This window comes from Helianthus annuus, chromosome 15, assembly GCF_002127325.2.
Source record: "Helianthus annuus cultivar XRQ/B chromosome 15, HanXRQr2.0-SUNRISE, whole genome shotgun sequence".
NCBI classification, from domain to species: domain Eukaryota; kingdom Viridiplantae; phylum Streptophyta; class Magnoliopsida; order Asterales; family Asteraceae; genus Helianthus; species Helianthus annuus.
This window is the reverse complement of record NC_035447.2, coordinates 162,261,002-162,283,411: the sequence shown is the minus strand read 5'-3', so window position 1 is coordinate 162,283,411 and position 22,410 is coordinate 162,261,002. Positions and strand designations below refer to the sequence as shown.

The 22,410-nt window shown below is 39.9% G+C and overlaps 2 protein-coding genes and 1 non-coding gene across 3 annotated transcripts; all 3 read right to left on the bottom strand.

Annotated features, from left to right (window-relative positions):
* Positions 1 to 766: 766 nt before the first annotated feature.
* Positions 767 to 873, bottom strand: LOC118487816. Its single transcript, XR_004882759.1, has one exon. It is a non-coding gene; the product is annotated as a small nucleolar RNA R71 (small nucleolar RNA).
* Positions 874 to 12,933: 12,060 nt separating this feature from the next.
* Positions 12,934 to 13,848, bottom strand: LOC110910787. The gene is made up of 2 exons (XM_022155380.2): positions 13,284 to 13,848; positions 12,934 to 13,205 (listed from the first exon to the last, which is right to left on the bottom strand). The coding sequence occupies exons 1-2, from the start codon at positions 13,446 to 13,448 to the stop codon at positions 12,954 to 12,956; spliced, it is 417 nt and encodes a 138-aa protein (XP_022011072.1). The 5' UTR covers positions 13,449 to 13,848; the 3' UTR covers positions 12,934 to 12,953.
* Positions 13,849 to 13,981: 133 nt separating this feature from the next.
* On the bottom strand, positions 13,982 to 19,106 carry LOC110912876 (serine/threonine-protein phosphatase PP2A-2 catalytic subunit). The gene is made up of 10 exons (XM_022157708.2): positions 18,799 to 19,106; positions 17,524 to 17,580; positions 17,352 to 17,435; positions 17,195 to 17,266; positions 17,000 to 17,112; positions 16,495 to 16,561; positions 15,869 to 16,060; positions 15,261 to 15,350; positions 15,077 to 15,184; positions 13,982 to 14,405 (listed from the first exon to the last, which is right to left on the bottom strand). Exons 1-10 carry the CDS (start codon positions 18,889 to 18,891, stop codon positions 14,340 to 14,342), a joined length of 942 nt encoding a protein of 313 aa, XP_022013400.1. The 5' UTR covers positions 18,892 to 19,106; the 3' UTR covers positions 13,982 to 14,339.
* Positions 19,107 to 22,410: the final 3,304 nt, after the last annotated feature.

The window sequence follows — 22,410 nt, the reverse complement described above, 5'->3', positions numbered from 1 at the left end:
TTCAGATTCTGCAGAGCTCAGCACGGGCCGTGCCTGGTCGGACACGGGCCGTGCCCAGTAGTGTCACTGGCAGTTTTTATTCTCCGAGTTACAGAGAGCTGAGCACGGGGCCGTGTCCAACTTCCCAGTAACAGGGATCCGGAAAACAATCACTGTATCTCCGACCACGGGCCGTGTTCACTGAGCACGGGGCCGTGGTGAACTTTCTAACCAACATTCTTTTCTGTTTTCATTGCAGGACTTGGAACCCAGGCACCACATCTGAACTTTCTACATAGTGTATGAGCTCCAGTTCTAGTAGAGACATAAAAGAACCTCTAGAAGAACCTGAACGCTTTCTCAGAAAAAGACTGAAAGCTAAAAACCAAGAGAAAGTTTCGGGGGATCCATTTCCAATGGTGGACCAACGTACCCTCATGGATTACCTACGACCCACCGTGGGTAATCTCGGCGCCGCTATCAATGCCCCGAATGTCGAAGGTAACAACTTCGGCCACATTTGATACAGATGCTTCAGAACTCCGCAACCTTCCATGGGCTTGCGGACGAGGATCCCCATCTACATATTACTAATTTCTTAGAAATATGTGATACCTTCCGGATCAATGGAGCATCAAACGACGCCATCCGCCTTCGGATGTTTCCATTTTCACTAAAAGACCGAGCAAAGGCTTGGCTCAATGCCCTCCCAGTTGGTTCGATAAACACCTAGGATGAACTAGCCCAAAAGTTTCTCTATAAGTATTTCCCTCCTGCTAAAACGGCTAAATTAATGACTGAAATTAATACATATTCAGAAGAGGATGGGGAATCCTTGTATGAAACTTGGGAAAGGTTCAAGGAGCTATTGCGAATGTGTCCTCATCACGGTCTTGCGGTATGGCAACAACTATCCACTTTCTACAATGGGTTGTTGCCACACACAAGACAAACACTTGACTCTAGCTCCGGGGGACTTTTAGGTAATCGCCGCCCACATGAAATATACATCAAATTGAGGAAATTTCTCAAACCAATTTTCAGTGGCACACTCCCCGAGGCAATAAATTTATGGCCCCGGGCGCCCATAAGGTTGATGAAAGCACGTCTTTACAAGCCCAAATCGAGGCCCTTTCTTCAAAAATCAAAAAGTTAGAAATGACAAAAACGGTCTCGGTTATGGCTTGTGAAGGGTGTGGTGGGCCACATGAAAGTTGGAGTTGTATGAAAGAAACTGATGATCAACCAGAGTCGGTAAACTACATTGATAACAGACCTAGGTCGTCGGGTCCTCCAACGGGTACCTACAACCAAGGATGGCGTAACCACCCTAACCTTGGTTGGAGAGAACCCGGCAATAGTAGTAACCAACAAAACCTAAGCCAACGAACAAACTTTCAACAACCAAGAAACGAGTCACAAAATTTCCCTCAACAATAAGGTGGACGAGAAAGGCTTGAAGATACTATATCTCGCCTTATCTCCGATGCTGAAAAGAAAAACTCGGATCGATTTCAACAATTGGAATCGAATTTTAGAAATCAACAAGCTAGTATACAAAACATTGAAAAACAAATAAATCAATTAGCTCAAAATTTCTCCGAGAGACCACAAGGCGCGTTACCAAGTAATACCGAAACAAACCCAAAAGCACAAGTCCATCTCATAACATTGAGAAATCGTACCGTGGGTTCCGAAGAAGCTCCAGCACCACCAACTGAGGGAAGCACAACACCGCCCCAACAAGAGAAGGCTTCCCCTCTAATTCAAGAGCCTACCAAGGCTCCTGCAGTTCCATACCCCGGTAGGTTAATCCGCCAAAATACCAATGAGCAATTCGCAAAATTCAAAAATTTACTAAAACAATTGCATGTTAATATTCCATTTATCGAAGTCCTAACTCAAATGCCTAAATACTCAAAATTCATTAGGGACTTCCTCCCTCATAAAAGGAAAATTGAATCATTGCAATTAGTTAACTTAGGCGAAGAATGCTCTGCCGTTGTACTCAACAAACTCCCACAAAAGAAGATTGATCCTGGAAGCTTCACGATTCCTTGCTCGATCGGGGAATCCCCCGTTCGTAATGCACTAGCCGACCTTGGGGATAGCATTAACCTCATGCCTGCATCAATGTTCAAACGACTCGGCCTAGGAAAAACAAGCCCGACCAAGATGAGTATACAACTTGCGGATAGATCCGTCAAATACCCGCAAGGTGTCGCTGAAAATCTATTGGTCAAAGTCGACAATTTCGTCTACCCGGCCGACTTTGTCATACTAGATATGGAAGAGGACACCGAAGTCCCCCTCATACTAGGGTGGCCATTTCTAGCCACTACACAAGCAGTGGTAGACATGAATGACGGAACACTTACTTTGAAGTTTGGGGATAAGGAAGTGAAGTTTGGGGTTGGGAGGAGAGTAGAGGACGATGACCCGGTCAACTACATAAAGGTCATTGATTCAAGTTTGGATGATGCTCTCCGACGGTGCAACATGGGATGCAAAACATCCCGCTCGGATAACATGTAACCTGACTTTGGGTCTAGCCAAGGACCCCTATAAACGTGGCGCACCACGGAGGCATTCCGTGGAACTATCCTTAGTTTAGCTTAGATTAATTTTTAGTTTAATTTTAATTTTTTAAGAATAAAACACACTCGGGATGGTGAAGGATAACAAGGGAAACGAGAAACATCACCCCATGCACGAAAACAGGGCCATCCGACAAAAATTTCTTCATTACAGCAAGTTCGGCACGGCCCGTGTCCACCCGACACGGTCCCATGCTGCACAATCTGCAGAAAACGCCCAGTTCAGGTAACTGGACACGGGCCGTGTTCACTGAACACGCCCCCGTGTCCAGGCTTCTGTTTCTTTTTACAAACTTCTTTTACTGGCACTTGAACACGGGGTCGTGCCTGGTCACCACGGGGCCGTGTCCAGAGTACCAGTAACATAAAATTTTGCTTTTAACACCCTTTTACACATTCAATCAACCTAAAAACTTATTTGTGGGACACATTGAGGACAATGTGTAATTTAAGTGTGGGGGGATGCTAAAACTTTGAATCTTGCAAGTCCTAATTAACAAGCCTTACACAAAGCTCTATTGGAACCGCTAATCACCCCAAATTTTTTCAAAAATTTTCATTTTCTTTTTACTTGTCTAGGTTTAAGTTGGGAATTTCAAGTTCTAACAAGGTTATATTTTTATAAATTTACAACCGATAGCGTCCTGATAAAAAGAACCAACATAAGAAAATTATGAAACGGCATGACAAGCTTAGTTAAAATTTGATTATATATACTTGATCACATAAAAACTCATTCCCACAAAAGTGAGTTTTGAACCTTTATTGAGCATACAAATACATATCTTTACACTAAATGCTCATTTTTCGTTTCTTGTGTGAATAGCCGCTTGGTTCTTACGACTCTAGAACTTTCCACGACAATACATTCCCGGTCCTTACCAACTTAAACCCGAGCAAGTAAATGATGGAGGCATTAGGACTAACCCTTTTTTCTACACCATTATTTTTCATTTTTTTTTTACCACGTACCCAAAATCCCCCTAGTTAACCCCTTTGAGCCTAAACCTTTTAATTTCTTAACCCAAAAACAAACACCCTTTTTACCCACCAAAACCCTTTTTTTTATTTTAACCCTTTCTTTTAGTAACAAAACTCGGTTTTTCTTATGACTTGAAAACCAAAAAAAAAATTGATGAAACCAAATAAACAAACAAGTTCATCAAAAATAACTTTGTTTGAAAAAATGGTTCATTAAAATAAAATAAAATTGTGAAAAATAAAAAGTCTTTCCAAAAACCGACGCTTTTTACGCTTTTTGCCCTTTCACTAACCACTAACCCAACCACCCACCTTTAGCCCAAGCCTAACCTTTCACCCAAAAAGTCCTATTGATATTTGCAAAGGTATATAGTTAAAAAGGAGGAGGATTGATTGCTTGGCAAGCTTATGGTAGAAGTAAGTTCCATGCCGCTCTCGAGTGATTCACTAAAAATACACATTCGGCCGAGTGTTGAGTGATCCCTCGTGAGGTATGTGAACTTGTATATATAAATAGAATTTTAAAAAGGCATATTATGCCCTAATAAGTAATTTATCTTATGAAACGTTTTTAATAAATCATGACGAATAGGATTGTAAATAAATAAAAATAAAACTTAAATAAAGAATCATGGAAATCCCGACACTCTATGACAAGCCCAAAAACCTTCTCTTCTACCCATTCCATTTGGGAGTGAAAAAGCCACATTATAAAGAGTTTTGCTTGAGGACAAGCAAAGATTCAAGTGTGGGGGGTATTTGATGTGCACAAAATGCAACATATAAATTACATCAATTGTGGCATAAAACTAACCCTTTTTAGTACTAATGTTGGAAAAAGTGTGCTTTTGTCTTCCTTTTGTATTTTTAGGATTAAATGAGCTCAAATAGACAAAAGAAGCAAAAAGGCAGCTAAATCAAACATAAATACAAGAAAAGGAACAAACGGGGCATGCCCGACCTCCCGACAGCATCTTCCCAAGCAAAACAATAAGACAGAAGACTGAACACGCCCCGTGCTCAGTGAGCACGGGGGCGTGCCCAAGTGTCAGCAGAAAAGACAAAGTGGTAGAAGCTTCCATCGCCCACCACGGGGCCGTGCTCAGCGGACTCGGGGCCGTGGTCAACTATAAGATTCGTGGAATCCAGGCAAATCTTGATAGTACAGATATGCTTCTGCACACGGGGTCGTGCTCAGCGGACATGGGGGCGTGGTCAACTAATGCAGACAAACTGCATTTAATGAAGAAAGAGAGGAGGATGGACACGGGGCCGTGCCCGAGCTTCTGTTCAGCCTATAAATAGGAGTGCTTGGAGCTCTTGCAACTCATCCCTTGGCACACCACCTCTCTCACACTTCACCCACCACCCACCACCATCACAACACCATCATCCATTGTCCATCATAGAGTGTGTGAGTCGTCTCGGGATCCAAGATTGATCGTAAGAGTTCTTGACAATCAAAGGCCATGTTTGCCTAAGTCTCTTACATCACTTGGTGAACACAAGTGTTTAGTGTAATGCTTTTTATTTTTAATCTTTTGCACTTTTTAATTGGTTTTGTATTAATGACTTTAATTACTAGTCTCTTATGTTGAAGGTGATTCTTCCTTATCGTTTGTCCATGGTGTCTTGGCATTATTTTACTGTCTATATAAAATAAAAAATTTTCACCATTCATATCTCCGCCGTCTATATGGAGGTATGTTGGCTACCTGGTCGGGGGTTAAGGGCACGGTTTGGTAAGAGTCTTGCCATTGTTCAGTGTATAGATCCTGCAAAGGACCTGGGTCAAATTTAGTAGGACCTCCTTCAATACCCAACGGTATTGGATGGCAGAGGTCCAAACTCTTTGATCCCCTCATAAGTTAAACTACTATTAAAACTTTAACCCGGCTACTTAGGACTGTATCCTTGCTGACTCAGACTACTTAGTCGAGGGTAACGTCGCCTTCAAAAGAGGGGCCTACCACATTATGCATTAATAACTTAATTAATTATCTTTCAATAATCCGACCCTTTAGGATTGTATCCTTGCTGACTCAAACTTCTGGGTTGAGGGTAACGTCACCTTCAAAAGAGGGGCCTACTACAATAACTAAGATAATCTCTTAAACAAGTGCAAAAGTGCGAAAATAATCAAAGGTTACACTACACACGAGTCGGATCCAAGTGATTCATCTTGTCTATTTGTTTTTACTTTTATTTTATTTTCAGCATTTTAGTTAGTTTTATTTTTCTAGTTTAAAAACCTTTTTTCTAACATTTTGATTTGATTAAACGTTGAGGATAAACCGGTACTAAAAGCTCTTGTGTCCTTGGACGACCTTGGTATCTTACCAACACTATACTACGTCCACGATGGGTGCACTTGCCCATATGCGTGTTTAGTGTTAGTGAATATCGTGTTTATAAATTTAAAACTTGGCTAAAAAGTGTAAAAATCGCTTAAAATATACACCTAAATTATATACACACTGACACGCATCAGGGTTGATACGATCCAAAACCAAACAAAACTCAAAATACACCCAAATACACACACATACGGTGGTATACATACGGTCATCATACGGTCATCATACGGTCGAGATTTCAAGATCGAAGACTAGTACGGTATTCATCTCCAAACCCTCATCATTTTAACGTTTTCAATTTTGCATTTTAGCCGTAGGTTTAGTGTGATTTTTGGGTTGAAAACTGGGGTTTTTTAAGGGTTTTTCAAGAACTTTTGAATCGATACGATGCGTATCAGCCTATACGCATCGTATCGGTTCAAAATTTCAAATTTTTTTTAGAACACATGGGTTGATACGATGCGTATCGGCCTACGCGCATCGTATTGGTTCATAATTTCAGTGTTTTTTCAAGCACATTTGAACTGATACGATACGTATCAGCCTATACGCATCATATGGGTTCATAAATTCAGTGTTTTTTCAAGAACATTTGAACTGTCCGTATTGCGCGTAGTTCGGTAACGAGCATCGAAACCCAAGACGTCGTAGATAGATAATAATTATAATATACCGTTCGGGTCGTCCGTAACGCGATTAGATCCACTTCGAGCGTCGAAACCTAAGACGTCGTAAATATATAGGTTTTTTAATTTTTTAGTCGAAACGTCAGTATCGCGCGTAGGTCCGTAACGAGCCTCGAAACCTAATACGTCATAGATAGATAATAATTATAATATACCGTTCGGGTCGTCCGTAACGCGATTAGGTCTATTTCGAGCGTCGAAACCTAAGACGTCGTAAATATATAGTTTTTTTTTAATTTTTTTAGTCGAAACGTCCGTATCTCGCGTATGTCCGTAACGAGCCTCGAAACCTAATACGTCGTAGATAGATAACGACTATAATATACCGTTCGGGTCGTCCGTAACGCGATTAGGTCCATTTCGAGCGTCGAAACCTAAGACGTCGTAAATATATAGGTTTTTTTTAATTTTTTAGTCGAAACGTCCGTATCGCGCGTAGGTCCGTAACGAGCCTCGAAACCTAATCCGTCGTAGATAGATAATAATTATAATATACCATTCGGGTCGTCCGTAACGCGATTAGGTTCATTTCGAGCGTCAAAACCTAAGACGTCGTAAATATATAGTTTTTTTTAGTCGAAACGTCCGTATCGCGCGTAGGTCCGTAACGTGACTCGAAACCTAATACGTCGTAGATAGATAATAATTATAATATACCGTTCGGGTCGTCCATAACGCGATTAGGTCCATTTCGAGCGTCGAAACCTAAGACGTCGTAAATATATAGTTTTTTTTAATTTTTTAGTCGAAACGTCCATATCGCGCGTAGGTCCGTAACAAGCCTCGAAACCTAATACGTCGTAGATAGATAATAATTATAATATACCGTTCGGGTCGTCCGTAACGCGATTAGGTCAATTTCGAGCGTCGAAACCTTAGACGTCGTAAATATATAGTTTTTTTTTATTTTTTTAGTCGAAACGTCCGTATCGCACGTAGGTCCGTAACGAGCCTCGAAACATAATACGTCGTAGATAGATAATAATTATAAATACCGTTCGGGTCGTCCGTAACGCGATTAGGTCCATTTCGAGCGTCGAAACCTAAGACGTCGTAAATATATAGTTTTTTAAATTTTTTTAGTCGAAAAGTCCGTATCGCGGGTAGGTCCGTAACGAGCCTCGAAACCTAATACATCATAGATAGATAATAGTTATAATATACCATTTGGGTCGTCCGTAACGCGATTAGGTCCATTTCGAGCGTCGAAACCTAAGACGTCGTAAATATATAGTTTTTTTTATTTTTTTAGTCGAAACGTCCGTATTGCGCGTAGGTCCGTAACGAGCCTCGAAACCTAATAAGTCGTAGATAGATAATAATTACAATATACCGTTCGGGTCGTTCCTAACGCGATTAGGTCCATTTCGAGCGGTGGCGGTGTTATATTTTTTTAAAATTAAATAAAAATTGTTATATTTTGAAAAAAATTGATTAAAATTGTTTAATCATGCAGATATAGAAGTCGCTATTGGTAGAGGGAGAGGCCGGGGAGGTGGCGGTGGAGGTGGAGGTGGCGGTGGCGGTCGAGGTGGTGGTGGCGGTGGAGGTGGACGTGGCCGCGCACATGGAGCGGCGGGGGCGTTGATCGCGATGGCGGTGCCTGGTGGGCGTGGCCGTGGACGCGGCCGTGGGCGTGGCGCTGACCTTGGAGAGGATCTCCTGTTCGAGAATGATTATCTGAGGTTCGAGGAGGGGAGCGAGGCTTATCACAGATGTGAAAAGTTTCGTCGTATGGAGATCGGCGGCCACTGTGCCCTCGATCGGGGAGCTCTAGAAGAGGTCGAGGAGGCGAGAGCCCGACAATTCATCGGACACGATACTCCATGGTCAAGGTATACTATTTGTTACTGTTTTTTCTTTGTTTTGTATACGACATGCACACTAACCACACTATATGACAAGTTGTTCGATATTGCATACACGCCGTCCTACAGGGTCATGGCGTGCGAGTTTTTGTCGCGTTTCGACTTCGCTCCCAGGCCTGCAGACCGTCCGGATGAGGATGACGACGAGGACGACCCGTGGATAGAGATCAGCTTTCGTCTAGCGGGGCAGTGGCATTTGATGTCACTCAGACGGTTTGCCGAGAACTGCGGCCTTTACAGGGTGGATGAGTTAGACACCCCCATCTACACCGACGGCATATGGATGGCCCCCCATACGACTCTGATGAGGTTTTGGTAGGTGATCAGCACGCATCGCTTCGGCACGTCGTCGAAGCAGAGGGCTTCCTATATCACTGATCCCCTCTACCGCTACCTGCACAAGCTTATTGCCACATCTATAGCACCACGCGAGCAGAGTCGCGAGTGGTGCACTCAGGGGGATCTCTTTTACCTGTACTGCCTTATATGGGGGGAGAGGTGCGCCCTCAATCGCTGCCTAGCCCAGTGGTTCGCGACGGCATTCCACAGGCAGGACTGGTCTGTGCTGTACGGGGTGGGGGGCGTACATCACACGTATCGCCGTCTCCTTGGGCCTTGTTCCCCAGCAGGACCAATTATTCTTGGATGGGGGGCATGGTAGAGCCGAGCTTTTTGACCCGTGCTACCCTGATCGGCATGCAAGTGACTTCCCTGGGCTCGGTCTGCGACTTATAGGAGGGAACGGGCAGGTGTTGGCCCCCGCCACTCTCACAGACGAGCTACCAGAGTTACTTCCGAAGCCACCACAGGGTGAGGGTCAGCCGGCAGATGGTGATGCCGCAGAGGGCGACGACGGTGACGACTCCGATGACGAGGATGGTAACCACGTTGAGCCAGCACCACCTCCGTCGCCGCCTCCATTTCCGTTAGGTGCTCAGGCACAGCAGCCGCAGCCACATGGGGTGCCTCAGTACCCCCAGCACGTATTCAACGACGAGCTCGATCCAGCTGTGGCACGTGCGTTGGCTGAGTTGGAGGACCGGATGCAGGCGTGGATGGAGGCCGCTCACGGCCGTATGGAGCGTCTTCTCATGGAGGCGATCCTGGCATTCTAGCGTGGTGAGCAGTCTGGTTCGGATCAGGGGGCGGGGACCTCTGGCACTGCGGGGGCGGGGCCCTCGGGCACCACTCAGGATCCATAGCTTTAGGATAGTTGTACTTTTGTTGTATTTTGACGGTTATGTATTTTTGAACAATTGTCTGTGTATGTACAAACTTATTATGTAATTAAATTTGCAGTTTCAGTTTATTTGTATTTGTGATTGTTTATTTTAACTGTTTAGATTGGTATGCTTGGTTACGTACAATCGATAATACGATATTAAGTTAAAAATGTGATACGGTACGATATAAAAATAATACGATACTTAACGATATAAAAATAATAAAGATTTTAAAACTTATTAAAATAAAAATAACTAATAATAAACACCAATAACAAACCCAAAACACCAAAATCCCAATACAACACACAAAAAATAAACTTCAAAAATTCAGGGTGTCAATACGCATCGTATAGGCCTATACGATGCGTATGATGCCGGCCGCCAGACAACACCTGCACCTGTCAGTCTGCAATATTTTTTAACTTTTTCAATACGCATTGTATAGGTCTATATGATGCGTATTAAAAATCCAAGGTGTGCAAATAGATAATGAGGTGTGAGAACCCTTATTATATATCATTTTGGTGGGCTAATACATTCTTCCTTTTATTATATATCTTTTTTATTTAATTTTTTTATATCTATTTTTTTAATGGCAAATGTTATCCATACTCACTTTTTACAATACACTCTCTTTTCATATTAGCAAGTATGAAAACTGAAAGATCCAAGACGATCAGACTAGAATATGACATGAAAAATGAGATATATCATCAATAACATTAACAAAATTTGCTATTAAAAATGTTAAAAATATACACACAATGCATTTTAATTTTTTAAATGCAAACATTTGGAAACAAAAAAAAATAGGGGAAATGGACTGTATCATCCTCAACTATGCAAAATTGGCCAATATCACGCTCAACTTTCAAGTTGGCTCCCACCACCCTCTACTCGACAAGTTGGTGTCACTGTCACCCCTTCGTTAAAAAAACATTAACTGAGTTAGTTTTTTAAGCCTATGTGGCATTTAGATGATGACTTGGAAGCATACATGGACAGAGCCTCAATAAATACCCCCTTTCCCTCTCTAATCAGTTGCATTTCATCAAAACCCAGTTCTGTTCACCAGTTCACTTCGATGTTGGCGATCAAACCCTAGTTCGTTGATCATGGATGATTGCAGGCAAAATTCAGACTCCCAAGAGGTAAGGTTTATGTTAGGGTTGATTGCATTGTGATTTTACACACTGATTTAACTTATGGAGCGTATAGATGTTATGCTTTGGTACGGTGGTTGTCTTGATTTCTCTTTTGATCAACCTCAGTATATTGATGGTAATTCTAAGTTAATCCAAATGGATTTTGATCATATCGCATACTTTGAGCTAGTTGATTATGCACTGGAAACCAACGAGTATGAAAGTAGGGATTTTTATATGTGTGGGATGGATGCGGATAATGGTGATTTTAAACTGTTTCGTGATGATAAAGATGTGTTGGAACTTGCAATGAAGGCTAAAAATTGGAGTGAACCGTTCATTGAAGTCTTTGTTCAACATAGCCCAATTATGTTTGAACATAAGACCCACCACTGTTCCCAACCCAGTAAACCACAGGCCCAGTCCAGTTGCCAGTTGAGTACCTAGCCCATTAAACCTAAGTCTAGTTCCCAGCCCATTAAACGTCAAAAAGGACAGAAATGGCTGCCAGAGATGTTATCATATGCCCTAAAATCCAGGAAAAACTTGAATTTTCAAAAGCTGCTTCTTATAGATGTGAGGTGTATCCCTCATCATATCAAGTTTTTCAAGTAAGGGATTTTGATGATGTCTCTGTGGATCTAGAAAAGAGAAGTTGCACATGTAGAAAATGGGATTTAAGGGGATATCCTTGTAAACATGTATGTGTTGTTGCTGGTTTTTTACATAAGAATGCTGAAGACTATGTTGATGTGTGTTATCACAAAGATACATACATGAAGGCTTATGAGTTCTCAATACCTCCATTGCCTAGTGAAAGGTATTGGACCAAGATCAATCAGCCAATGGATCCACCACCAATCAAATCTGCTCCTGGTAGGCCCAAGAAGAATAGGAAGAGGGATCCTCATGAAGATCCAAAAAGGCCTGGGAAACTCACAAAGCATGGGGTTATAATTAAATGTAGTAACTGTGGGGCTAGAGGTCACAACAAAAGAAAGTGCACTGAGAAGGGGAAAACAACTGAAGGTAAATGTTATTAAGTTTAAGTTTATTCTTTAGTTAATTACATGGCTTAAAGTTTGTGTCTCAGGTGGTTCTGCTCCAAAGAGATAGAAGAAGTCAACTAAAAAGGCAACAAAGCAGTCCACTCAAGAGGCAACCCAGCAGTCCACTCAAAAGGAACCAACAAGTCAAGTCAAAAGGGAAAGAGAAAGACCAATCAAGGCTGAAGTTATATGTGATCTTTTATGTTTGTGGCACTGTTATGTATGACTTATTTAAGTAGGCAATGTTATGTATGACTCTAATATTTTGTCTAAAAACATCTTCTAGTAATGTGGGACTAGTTAAGTAGTCAATGTATGACTTTTCAGTGTTGTTTGACTTTTTCTATGTTGTTTGACTTTTTCTGTGTTGTTTGACTTTTGTTGTTGATTGAGTCACACATTGGTGTACATATTCCATTATGGTCATTGTGTACACTTTAATAGGTTGACTCAAAAATTGATGACCATGCTTTCTGTTTGGTATGTTTTGGTCAGTCTGCAGTTTGGTTTGGTGATTCTACTGTTTGGTTTGGTGATTCTGCTGGTTGGTTTGGTGATTCTGCTGTTTGGTTTAGTGTTTCTGCTGTTTGGTTTAGTGATTCTGCACTTTGGCCAATTTTGATTCAACTTACAGTTTAACAGCAGTTTGGTTTAGTGCTTCTGCACTTTGGTCTGCTGTTTCTGCAAGTGCACTTGCACTTTGGTTCAAAATTTGGCCAATTCTGCACCTAGTTACAGTTTTACTGCAAATTGGTCAAACTTTGGCCAATTTTGCACCTAGTTATGCAGTTTGAGTCACTTGCAAGTGCAGTTGCACTTTGGTTCATATTTTGGCCAATTATGCACAGTTTGGTCAAACTTTGGCCACTTTTGCTTTACACAGTTTGTCAATTTTGGTTCAAACATTAGCTTCATATGCAGTTTGAGTCACTTGCAAGTATGGTCAGCATGTACATTAACTTAGATGTCCAGTTGAGTCAAAGTAACAAAACACTTCATTTCATAACAAGTGGGCAGAAATGGTTACAAACACTAAATACCACAACAGTTCATTATCAATAAATACTAATTCCACAAATACAACAATATGGCAATTGCAATTACAAAGGTTAGCACATATGGTTTCTTCGACTTCGTCTTTGTGTCAAATCTCATTGCTTTCAAGTTCTTGTTCTCTTCTATTAACAACATATTGTGTAATTTAAGGTTCTTTATCTTCAGGTCTTTAAACGTCACTTGAGTTGAGGTGCCGTATGAACGTTCAACGAACATCTTATCAACATCTTCTTTCCAGAGGAAGAATTTGCAATCCCCTCTCTACAAAACACAACAACTATAAGGAAATTGCAATGGAATATCTACATAACACCAAATTGATATGCAAATTCAACTTACAGGCCAGTGAGAACACCCGTAAAATTCTTCACCATGTCTTTCACTTTTAAGACCAGCTACTCGAAGAACAGCAACAATGTCATGATGACAGTACACATTTCCATCCAAATCGACCTTGAAGACTTTTGGTTTTCGAATTAGACCAGAGGTAGAAGACGACGACATGTTGACTGAATGTTTCAATGGGCAATTACGGCAAGAACAACTATGGGGAGGAGGTATTAGGGCAAGAACGGCGATGACCCTCTACCTGCAATTGATCTTCGTCTGCAATTTGATGGGGAGAAGATGAGATTGTTTGGGAATTAGGGTTAAATGGTTAAAGTGATGTTAAACAGATGATATATCAAATTTCTGTCCACGTATGCTTCCTAGTCATCATCTAAATGCCACATAGGCTTAAAAAACTGACTTAGTGTTTTTTTAACGAAGGGGTGACAGTGACACCAACTTGTCGAATAGAGGGTGGTGGGAGCCAACTTGAAAGTTGAGCGTGATATTGGCCAATTTTGCATAGTTAAGGGTGATACAGTCCATTTCCCAAAAAAAAATATATATATATATATATATCAAATCCTAACAAACATAAACTACATTAAAACAACACATTCTATTTTTTTTAACACAAAAGGTATAACGCGCAAACAGAAGCTGATACACAGCTAGTGAATTCAACATAGAATGTAATGCTTGATACGCAGGTGAAGGTACGCAAAGCATCACATAACTACAACCCCAAGAAAATGTCTAGTTTCATGATTAATTCTAGGTATAAAACATGAGGTAGCAATTAGAGAGCATGATTTTAAACTGTTTTGCATCTATATATCCCCACCCCACAACTTCATGTTTGTATCAACAACAGACAAAAAAACAACAGAAAACCAGCGCTAGATGATACAAATTAGTGTGTAACAATTGCTGTGCTTTTTCTCTAGTAAATGCAAAAAGCCTAAACCAGGCTTATGTCACATGCCCATTTTACTTGGTAATAGTAAGATGCTGCAATGCGTCTGATGCGCAAAAACCGGTCCAAAAGAGACTGAATTCGCCATCTCACAGGAAGTAGTCGGGTGTCCTACGCGTCACATCTGGCTCACCCCTCCTAGGAGCTGGGTCAAACTGCAATTTAAGATTCTCTTTTTAGTTTCAGCACACTTGTACTGAGATACCCATTTATAACGAAAATCACAAAAATTGCTGCGCTAATTTTTAGGATATTTATACCTTAATAGCCATAACATACGTTAAATAGACGTGTATCATCATATATATGTCTTCAAATTTAGAGTAATAAAGTAAATGAAGGGTCCCTGTGGTTTACCAAAATCTTGGATTTGGTCCCTAGTTTTCCAAAAGTACATGAATGGTCCCTGTGGTTTGCACTCCGTAACACATTTAGTCCGTAACTTGGACCTGCTAAAACTTTTAGATTTGTTGGCTCAGGAGCCAAAAAATCTAAAGGTTTTAGCAGGTCCAAGTTACGGACTAAATGTGTTACGAAGTGCAAACCACAGGGACCATTCATGTACTTTTGGAAAACTAGGGACCAAATCCAAGATTTTGGCAAACTGCAGGGACCATCCATGTACTTTACTCTAAAATTTATAAGCCTGTCCCGTTTTAAGAAAATATAGTGGATATAGATATAGTAAAAGTAGAAACGTGGAAACAAATATATACCCAAACATAAATAACTAAAATGTGGACAAAAAATACACGAAGATAAAATAGATGCATAAACTTTGTTCATGATTTGTGTTATGAAATATGATTAGATTTAAGAGAGGAACCTGAATGAAGGTGTGACCTTTGCAATCATCTACTTCAAGAATGGAAGCCATATTCCCGCAACGGTAACAATAATTAGGTGCACTAAAGATTGTCACAACCTTTTGTTCCTGTTTAAAGGCAATCCAGAGTCGTTAGAAAAATCTATTACCCGAACGAAAAATACAGAGGTTTTGAAGTTATTACATGACCCCAGTTGAATCCCTCCATAACCAGCTGGTGCGCTCTCGCAATGAGCTTTAACCCGTTTGTATGGTTGAATTGTTCAGATATGTCCTGATAAAATACCAAATAAAGTTCAGAAATCATATAATAAAGGATTAATACAACTGAAAAAAAAAAACAATTTACTTTCTTGTTTAAATAAAAAAAAATGGTCCATCAACCTAATTGTGGCATAGTCCCTCAACTTGTAAAAAATACACGAAAAGGTCATTAAACTAATTTAGTATATTAAAGTCCATATACTTTTCTAAAATGAACGTACTTAATTTTTTTAATTTGAATAATGATTTGTTAATTTTTAAGCGGGTGAAATAAGATGGTATAAATTTTATTTTACAAGAAAATTCACAAGCACGTGCATTTTAGAAAAAGTTAGGGACTTCCATATACAAAAATTAGGGTAGTGACTTTTTCATCTAATGTTCACAAGTTCGCGAACTTTAATATACAAAAATAAGGTTGAGAGATTTTTTATTTTGTGAAAAATAAGAAAACGTAGCGGTGTTTTATCTTATGCTATTGATCCATAAATAAATGAAATAAATTAAAAGAGAAATGGGAGATAATACTTGGCCAAATGTGTATCCAGCACCCCGAGGTGAGATACCCCAACCACACCGATCATCGGGATCTGACCAAAGAAGATCACACATTGGCCCCTCGTGGGGCACTTCTTGAACACGATCAAAATTTCTTATATTATCAAGGGTCTCAATTGAAGGAGATAATCCACCATGAAGGCAAAATATTTCGGACTCCACCTGCATATAAAGGCGGTCGGTTACTTGATAACATCATCATAGTAAACTAATCACCCCGTAGAAAGTATGATTCAAATATACTATTGGGTCTCTAAGACATAATAATTGGTTTTTAATGTTTGGATAAGCAATATCCTGCTTCTGATTATTTGCTTCTTTTGGGGATGAATAATCAGTTGTGTTACAGTTCTTATCAATAATCTTCAATAGTAAGAATTTGGCAAATAATCAAACATATAAATATTATAACATCAAGCAACATAAGTATATTTCTAACTATTCAGTATCATATAATCACTGTCAAAACGCCCATCCAAACACCCCCTAAGCCAATTTAAGAGAAGATAGGCTCCTATAGCCAAATTTACAAAAAAAAAAAAAAAAAAAAAAAAAAAAAAAAAAAACACACAGATTAAAAAGAATAGATAGTGTACCAATGCGGTAAGAGGAAAATAGTCGAACAAATCCGTAAAAGTCTTCCACACACTAGCATTACCATATCTGCAAAAAGTTGCTATGATTATACAACAACAACTATGAACAAAAGAAATGTGACCCTTTATTTTAAAAAGCACGCCTAGGTGTAAGGCACATTCAGGAATTCTCCATAGACCGTTGCTTTAGTTACGACAAGGTGTCTACGTGACACAATTAGAAGTGTGCCTTTTTAGTGCCCTCCATAGAAGTTCCCCTTTGCGCATCATGTACATGCAACCCTAGGCTTGAAATTATAACGTTGGCTCCTTGCTACTAAAAGGATAACCTTATATCCTTGTCTTCTTCACCCCTTCTTCTTCTTCTTCTTCTGGTAATTGAGATTGATTTTGACGATCGCAAAGGCTAGTGAAGATCACTTCTTTAACTCTTTAGAGACACTTTTAAAGACATTGTTTGTGACAATATAAGGTAACTACAAAACACAAACCATAGGGTACTCACTTTCGTAGGCATTCATCATAAAACCCATAAACTTGAGTTATCTGGCGACTTTCATGGTTTCCTCTTAATATAGTGATACGCTGTGGATACCGCACTTTGAGGGCCACCAATAACTGCAATATAAAAAAAATAATAGAATTAGAAGAACCATGGTATTAAAAGAATAATTAACAAGAATGCATTGTATCGACTTACGGTTACAGTTTCAACCGAGTAATAACCACGATCAACATAATCTCCCATAAATAAATAATTTGTATCCGGACACTACAAAAAGAAACTAATAATATCAAAAGAGTAACATACACAAGATTCAAAGCAAGTCTAGGATGACAATAATCATGAACCGTACCTTCCCTCCGATTCGAAATAGCTCTGCAAGATCATGGAACTGGCCATGAATATCACCACAGATTGTCACGGGGCTTTTAACCGGCTGGAACACAAATGCAAAAAAGTTTCATGAGTTTATTGTGCTGCAATTACAAAATTATGATTATAAAACGACTAATAATTTAACATACCTGTACGTTGCTTTCCACCATCAAGATCTCCTTAGCCTTCTCACACAACACCCTAACCTACATTGAATCAAAGCAGTACATAATGGTGTGAAATCCTGACACGACACGACACGACACGAAAACATAACAGGAACCTAACAATCGAACATGATTCGTCGGCTTGGATTCAGTCTAAACGGGTTAGGGTTAGTTTCGGGTCGAACGCGGTTAGCTAAATGAGTCAGGTAAGTCAACCTGGCGGGTTCAGGGGTTGACCCGTCTATTTTTGTTATTTTTTAAAAGAAATGTGTTTCATTTCTTACTTAAGCAAAAGGGTTGATGTTAAACGGGAATTACGTTTTAAAATTTTAACGTAATTGCTGCATACACATTTGTATTTTTTTTTTATTTTAAATCTGTAATTTTAAAGTACTGATATGCAAAAATATGTTTTGTGTTAAATGGGTCATGTTCGTGTGAGCTGCAAATGAGCTTTTCGTGTCGGGTTCATGTAAAGCAGTACACTAAACTTCTGTCCACCATGGTTAAAGTGATGTAACAAAAATGAATGCTGAATTAAAAACCGAAAGCATGCCAGCCGAAACTTAAACACGTATGCATTTATCTTACAGTGGACTGGCATAACATCAAAATTAATAGAACACAACAGAACATAGAATCTAGTGGTGTTCAAAAACCGACTGAACCACCCAAACCAAAGCAAATCCCCCGGTTTGAGATCCAAATATTGAAATTATAAGGTACAATCTGCCTCAACCAATGTTCTTCCTCAAATTTTCAAAATTTGACACCAAAATCCCTAATTATCCAAAATTCATTTCAGCTCCCAGCTATAGATTTGAAAACTAGAGCCATAAATTTCTCAATTCGAGCATATAATCATGCTACAACATACTGATAGTCTGATACACCAATTGATTTTAACCGTACGTCCGTACCCCATAACCCGACCCGAACAAACCCATTACCCGATTAAAAAGATTGTTATTAGGGTCGGGTTTCAGTTAAACATCAAAATCCCAAATAACCCGAAACCCAACAAACCCGATCGTTAGTCGGGTATCGGATACAATACATCGTACCCAAATAACCCGAAACCCGAATAACAAAGCCGATCAACAGCGTAGATCAATTGTACGGTATTGGTGAAAGACATATTAAAAATTCAAACTGAAAACTTTGAACGTAACCTGCAATAGATCTGACCCATTAACCAGATCTGACTCGAACTCAAATAAAAATCAACGAATTGGAGATGGATGAATGGATAATAACCTCTTGTTCTGATAAGGGTTTGCATTGCATGAGCTGAGAGATATATTCATCGATGTTGCCATTAGCGCCGGAGACATCTGGACCCGAGCTCATCCTTTCTTCCCTTTTTTTTCGATGGTTTTCTTGTACAATAAATTGACAGGAACGTTAAATGATAAGACCCAGAAATAATTTTTCGAAAGAATCGGTGTAGGGTGAAGAGGAGAGTGGGTGGTGGTGGTGGTGGTACGGATGGCGAGGTGGTGGTGGTGAAACCGATGTGCAAAGTGATAATTAAGAAAGGCTCATTCTATACGCACCCCCCCTCTTTCCTGATTATACCCCCCCTTGTGAGAGGAAAACTGTCGGTCCCACGCAGGCCCCACCTGTAAGTATGTGAGAGGAGGGGGTGAAAAAAAGTAAATAGGGGGGTGTAGAAAGTAGCACCCTTAAGAAAAAGAAACGTCTAGAGTAGCTACCTCTAGGCTGTAAATTATCAAACTAACACTAATGAGATTTTTTTCGTGTTCATTTATTAAAGAATATATAAGTTTATGAACGATTCATGAACACTTATTAAACGTGATTTTATGTTTGTGTTTTTTCGTTAAGTAAATGAACTTCTTCGTGTTCGTTTGTGTTTGTTTGTTAATTTTAGAAAACGAACAAAAACGAACGTTGAAGAATACAAATGGAAACAAACAAACACAAACACACGTCTATAAACAGATCATATAATACATTAACACTTATTAAATATTTTATTTGTCGGGATTTTGTAATATTTAAATAAAATATAAAAACAAATCACAAATGAACTATCGAATACAAACGAACATGTTACCGAACGTTCACGAACATAAATGAATGAACGCGACCTTCATTTAGCTAAAGGAACGAAATTTCTTGTTCGTGTTGTCACACCCCCAAATAACCACCTAGGGCATGTCCCTATTGGAGGTGCAACGATCCAACAAAGAGCCACCAATCATATCAAACGCAAGTTATAATGTATTGAAATACCCAATTGAAAGAAATGTATCGTTTGAAAAGTTAAACCAAAACCAAAGTATTGAGCGGAAGCATAAATGTATAAGTGTGTAAATGTATCGAAACCAAATCAATGTAATTGTTTATCATGACCACAACCACTCCAGCAGCATCAGACGGCAAGCTCCCAAGTTCCTTCAATAATTACCTACAAGCATGCAACAAGTGTGTCAGACTACGCTGGTGAGTTCAAGGTTTTGTTAACAAGTTATGTTACCATATGTATGTTAATGCGATTTAATGTTGCGTTACGATGTTGCTCATGTTAGATACCCTAGGGAGTGTGCCCATAAGTATCCGGGGAGTGGGTACCCCTTAACGACCGTTTGCTATGTTGCCTTCGTTAGATACCCTAGGGAGAGTGCCCATATGTATCCGAGGAGTGTGCCTCTAACAACCATAGCCATACCCAGATAATTAGTTCACGCCCGTCCTTACGGCCCGGTGTGAGGTTTCCCACCTAATAGCGCTATCAACTAATCACCCCCATTGCCCTCCAGGCAATAACCAAAACCGATTAAGTTATTTACCCAATGTTTCCCTTCCAAATGTTTACCAGTTGTCCCAAACCACCGGGACGCATGCTTAGAGAGATGCAATGAACTCACCTTGATTTGCTCGGCAGAATATTTCACTTGTTAAATAAGTTCAATACTCACGACCTAGATGAGTGTTTGGTAGTGGTCAGTTTTACAGTTTGATTACACATAGATCACATCAATGGTTGTCACGTATGGCACGTATAACAGTTAAGCAACAATTCAACAAGAACAATGATTATGCACACAGTTGGTCCGATAGCACACAGTATCGAGTAGCTCAATCAAGTTACAAGGTTCGAATCAATCAACATTCCCAATCCGATTATCCAACCCTAACCGGATTACCCTTACACTATAGAACCGATCCGGATGGCCCAAGTCCATCCGGTTAATATATAATCCCATCCGGTTAATATATCTTCAACCAATCCATCCCATACATCCTATTATTAATTAAATCGTTTGTTATAAGGTAACCCATTTAATCAACTGTTCGGCCCAAATCAATACATTAAACCCGATCAACTAATATTCAACAATAGATCAGTGAGCTACCCTATTACATTAACCGGCCCATCATTAACTCAACCCAACCTACCCAGCCCAATGTTAGGTTACTGTTTAACCAGCCAAGTATGCTACAACTAGTCCAACACCTGATCACCCCGCATCATACCACTGTTGGGCTTCCAATTTACCCGGCCCAGATTTAATATTCATGGAGGGGTGTGGCCCAGATTCATTATATTGAATTAATACCCAGTTCTTAATTCCCCATTAAACCCCGGCCCACATTCATCCTGCAACCCATTGATTCCCAGGCCCACTCCTCAATAACCCACTGATCCACACTTAATGATCACATGCTACTCCTATCCGTCCAAGGCCCATTCACGTATCAAATTTATCGATTCATGCAAGAGTTATGTAACTATCATAATCATGTGTAGTCACAATCATCCTAAAAATCAATATCAAATCACCACCTCAAAATACTCATGTGTTTTAATTAGACAAAACTATACATGGGCGCCCCTTATTGAACCTTTGCTCGGCCCTAAAACCGATCAACACATGTGGCCTTTCCACCCAACTCATCAAAAGTCACATGTATAATATCAAAACAGTAGCCGCCAATTATGAAAGGTCCCTATCTAATTGCCTAGGCTTTCAAAACAGCACACACACACATACATGGCCGAAACTGTTACTTATCATGTTAATATGTGTTCATCACCCATTGGACCTTTTATTTAATGGGCTCTCCTCATTGGGCCTTCACTCGGTCCACTAGATGATCAACAAATCAAAAAGGTCGCATGCACAGGATAAGCTATTATTTTGTGGAAAACATGGCCGCCACTTTCTAAACAACACACACATGGTTATTAATCAAACAGTACACTTTCACATGGAACAAGATCGGTTTCATTAACATATTGCACATGAATAACAACAATTATCAGACTCACATGATCCCTAGATTATGATCCCTATAACCTTCGGCCGATTACATGTATACATCAAGAACAGATCATCACGCAACTATTAACCCATGCAATATCGTAAGTTATTGGCCAACAAAATAGAGTAAGTTATGCTAATACTAACCGAATTCTTGGATGACAAGATGATAGTTCACCGAAGCTCTGCTATGTGCGATCAGAGGGAGACTAGGGCGTATGGTTGTTTATTGATAATGGCGTAGGGTTTGTTATAGTTATAAACTTAATCAGAGTTTGATTTAGATTAGGATACGTATACATGAACCTATAAAGATAAAAGTGTTGGGCTGATTATTCAAGCAAGGAAGTTGGGCCGGTTGTAAATGATTCCACAGTGGGCCGATTTTCTTTGCCAAACCTCTATTGGTATATTGGGCCAAGGTTATATTTAAATAAATGGGCTGCCAAGATTGAAGTAACATGAGTGGTGCATTGGGCTCGATCATGAAGATGTGGCCCAGTTAAGGCGCGATCCATTGCGTTATACCTTAGTTATTAAATTAGTGTACCGATCAATCTATTGCGGGCTATACGAA

What these genes read in the sequence shown, in the direction of transcription:
- LOC110910787 (XM_022155380.2), bottom strand. Translation starts at nt 13,448, where the DNA reads ATGTCGTCGTCTTCTACCTCTGGTCTAATTCGAAAACCAAAAGTCTTC. An exon ending in ACGGGTGTTCTCACTGGCCT is followed by an intron (nt 13,206 to 13,283) that starts GTAAGTTGAATT and finishes TGTGTTTTGTAG; the next exon opens with AGAGGGGATTGCAAATTCTT.
- LOC110912876 (XM_022157708.2), bottom strand. Translation starts at nt 18,891, where the DNA reads ATGAGCTCGGGTCCAGATGTCTCCGGCGCTAATGGCAACATCGATGAA. An exon ending in AACCCTTATCAGAACAAGAG is followed by an intron (nt 17,581 to 18,798) that starts GTTATTATCCAT and finishes GATTCAATGTAG; the next exon opens with GTTAGGGTGTTGTGTGAGAA. An exon ending in ACTCGGTTGAAACTGTAACC is followed by an intron (nt 17,113 to 17,194) that starts GTAAGTCGATAC and finishes TTTATATTGCAG; the next exon opens with TTATTGGTGGCCCTCAAAGT.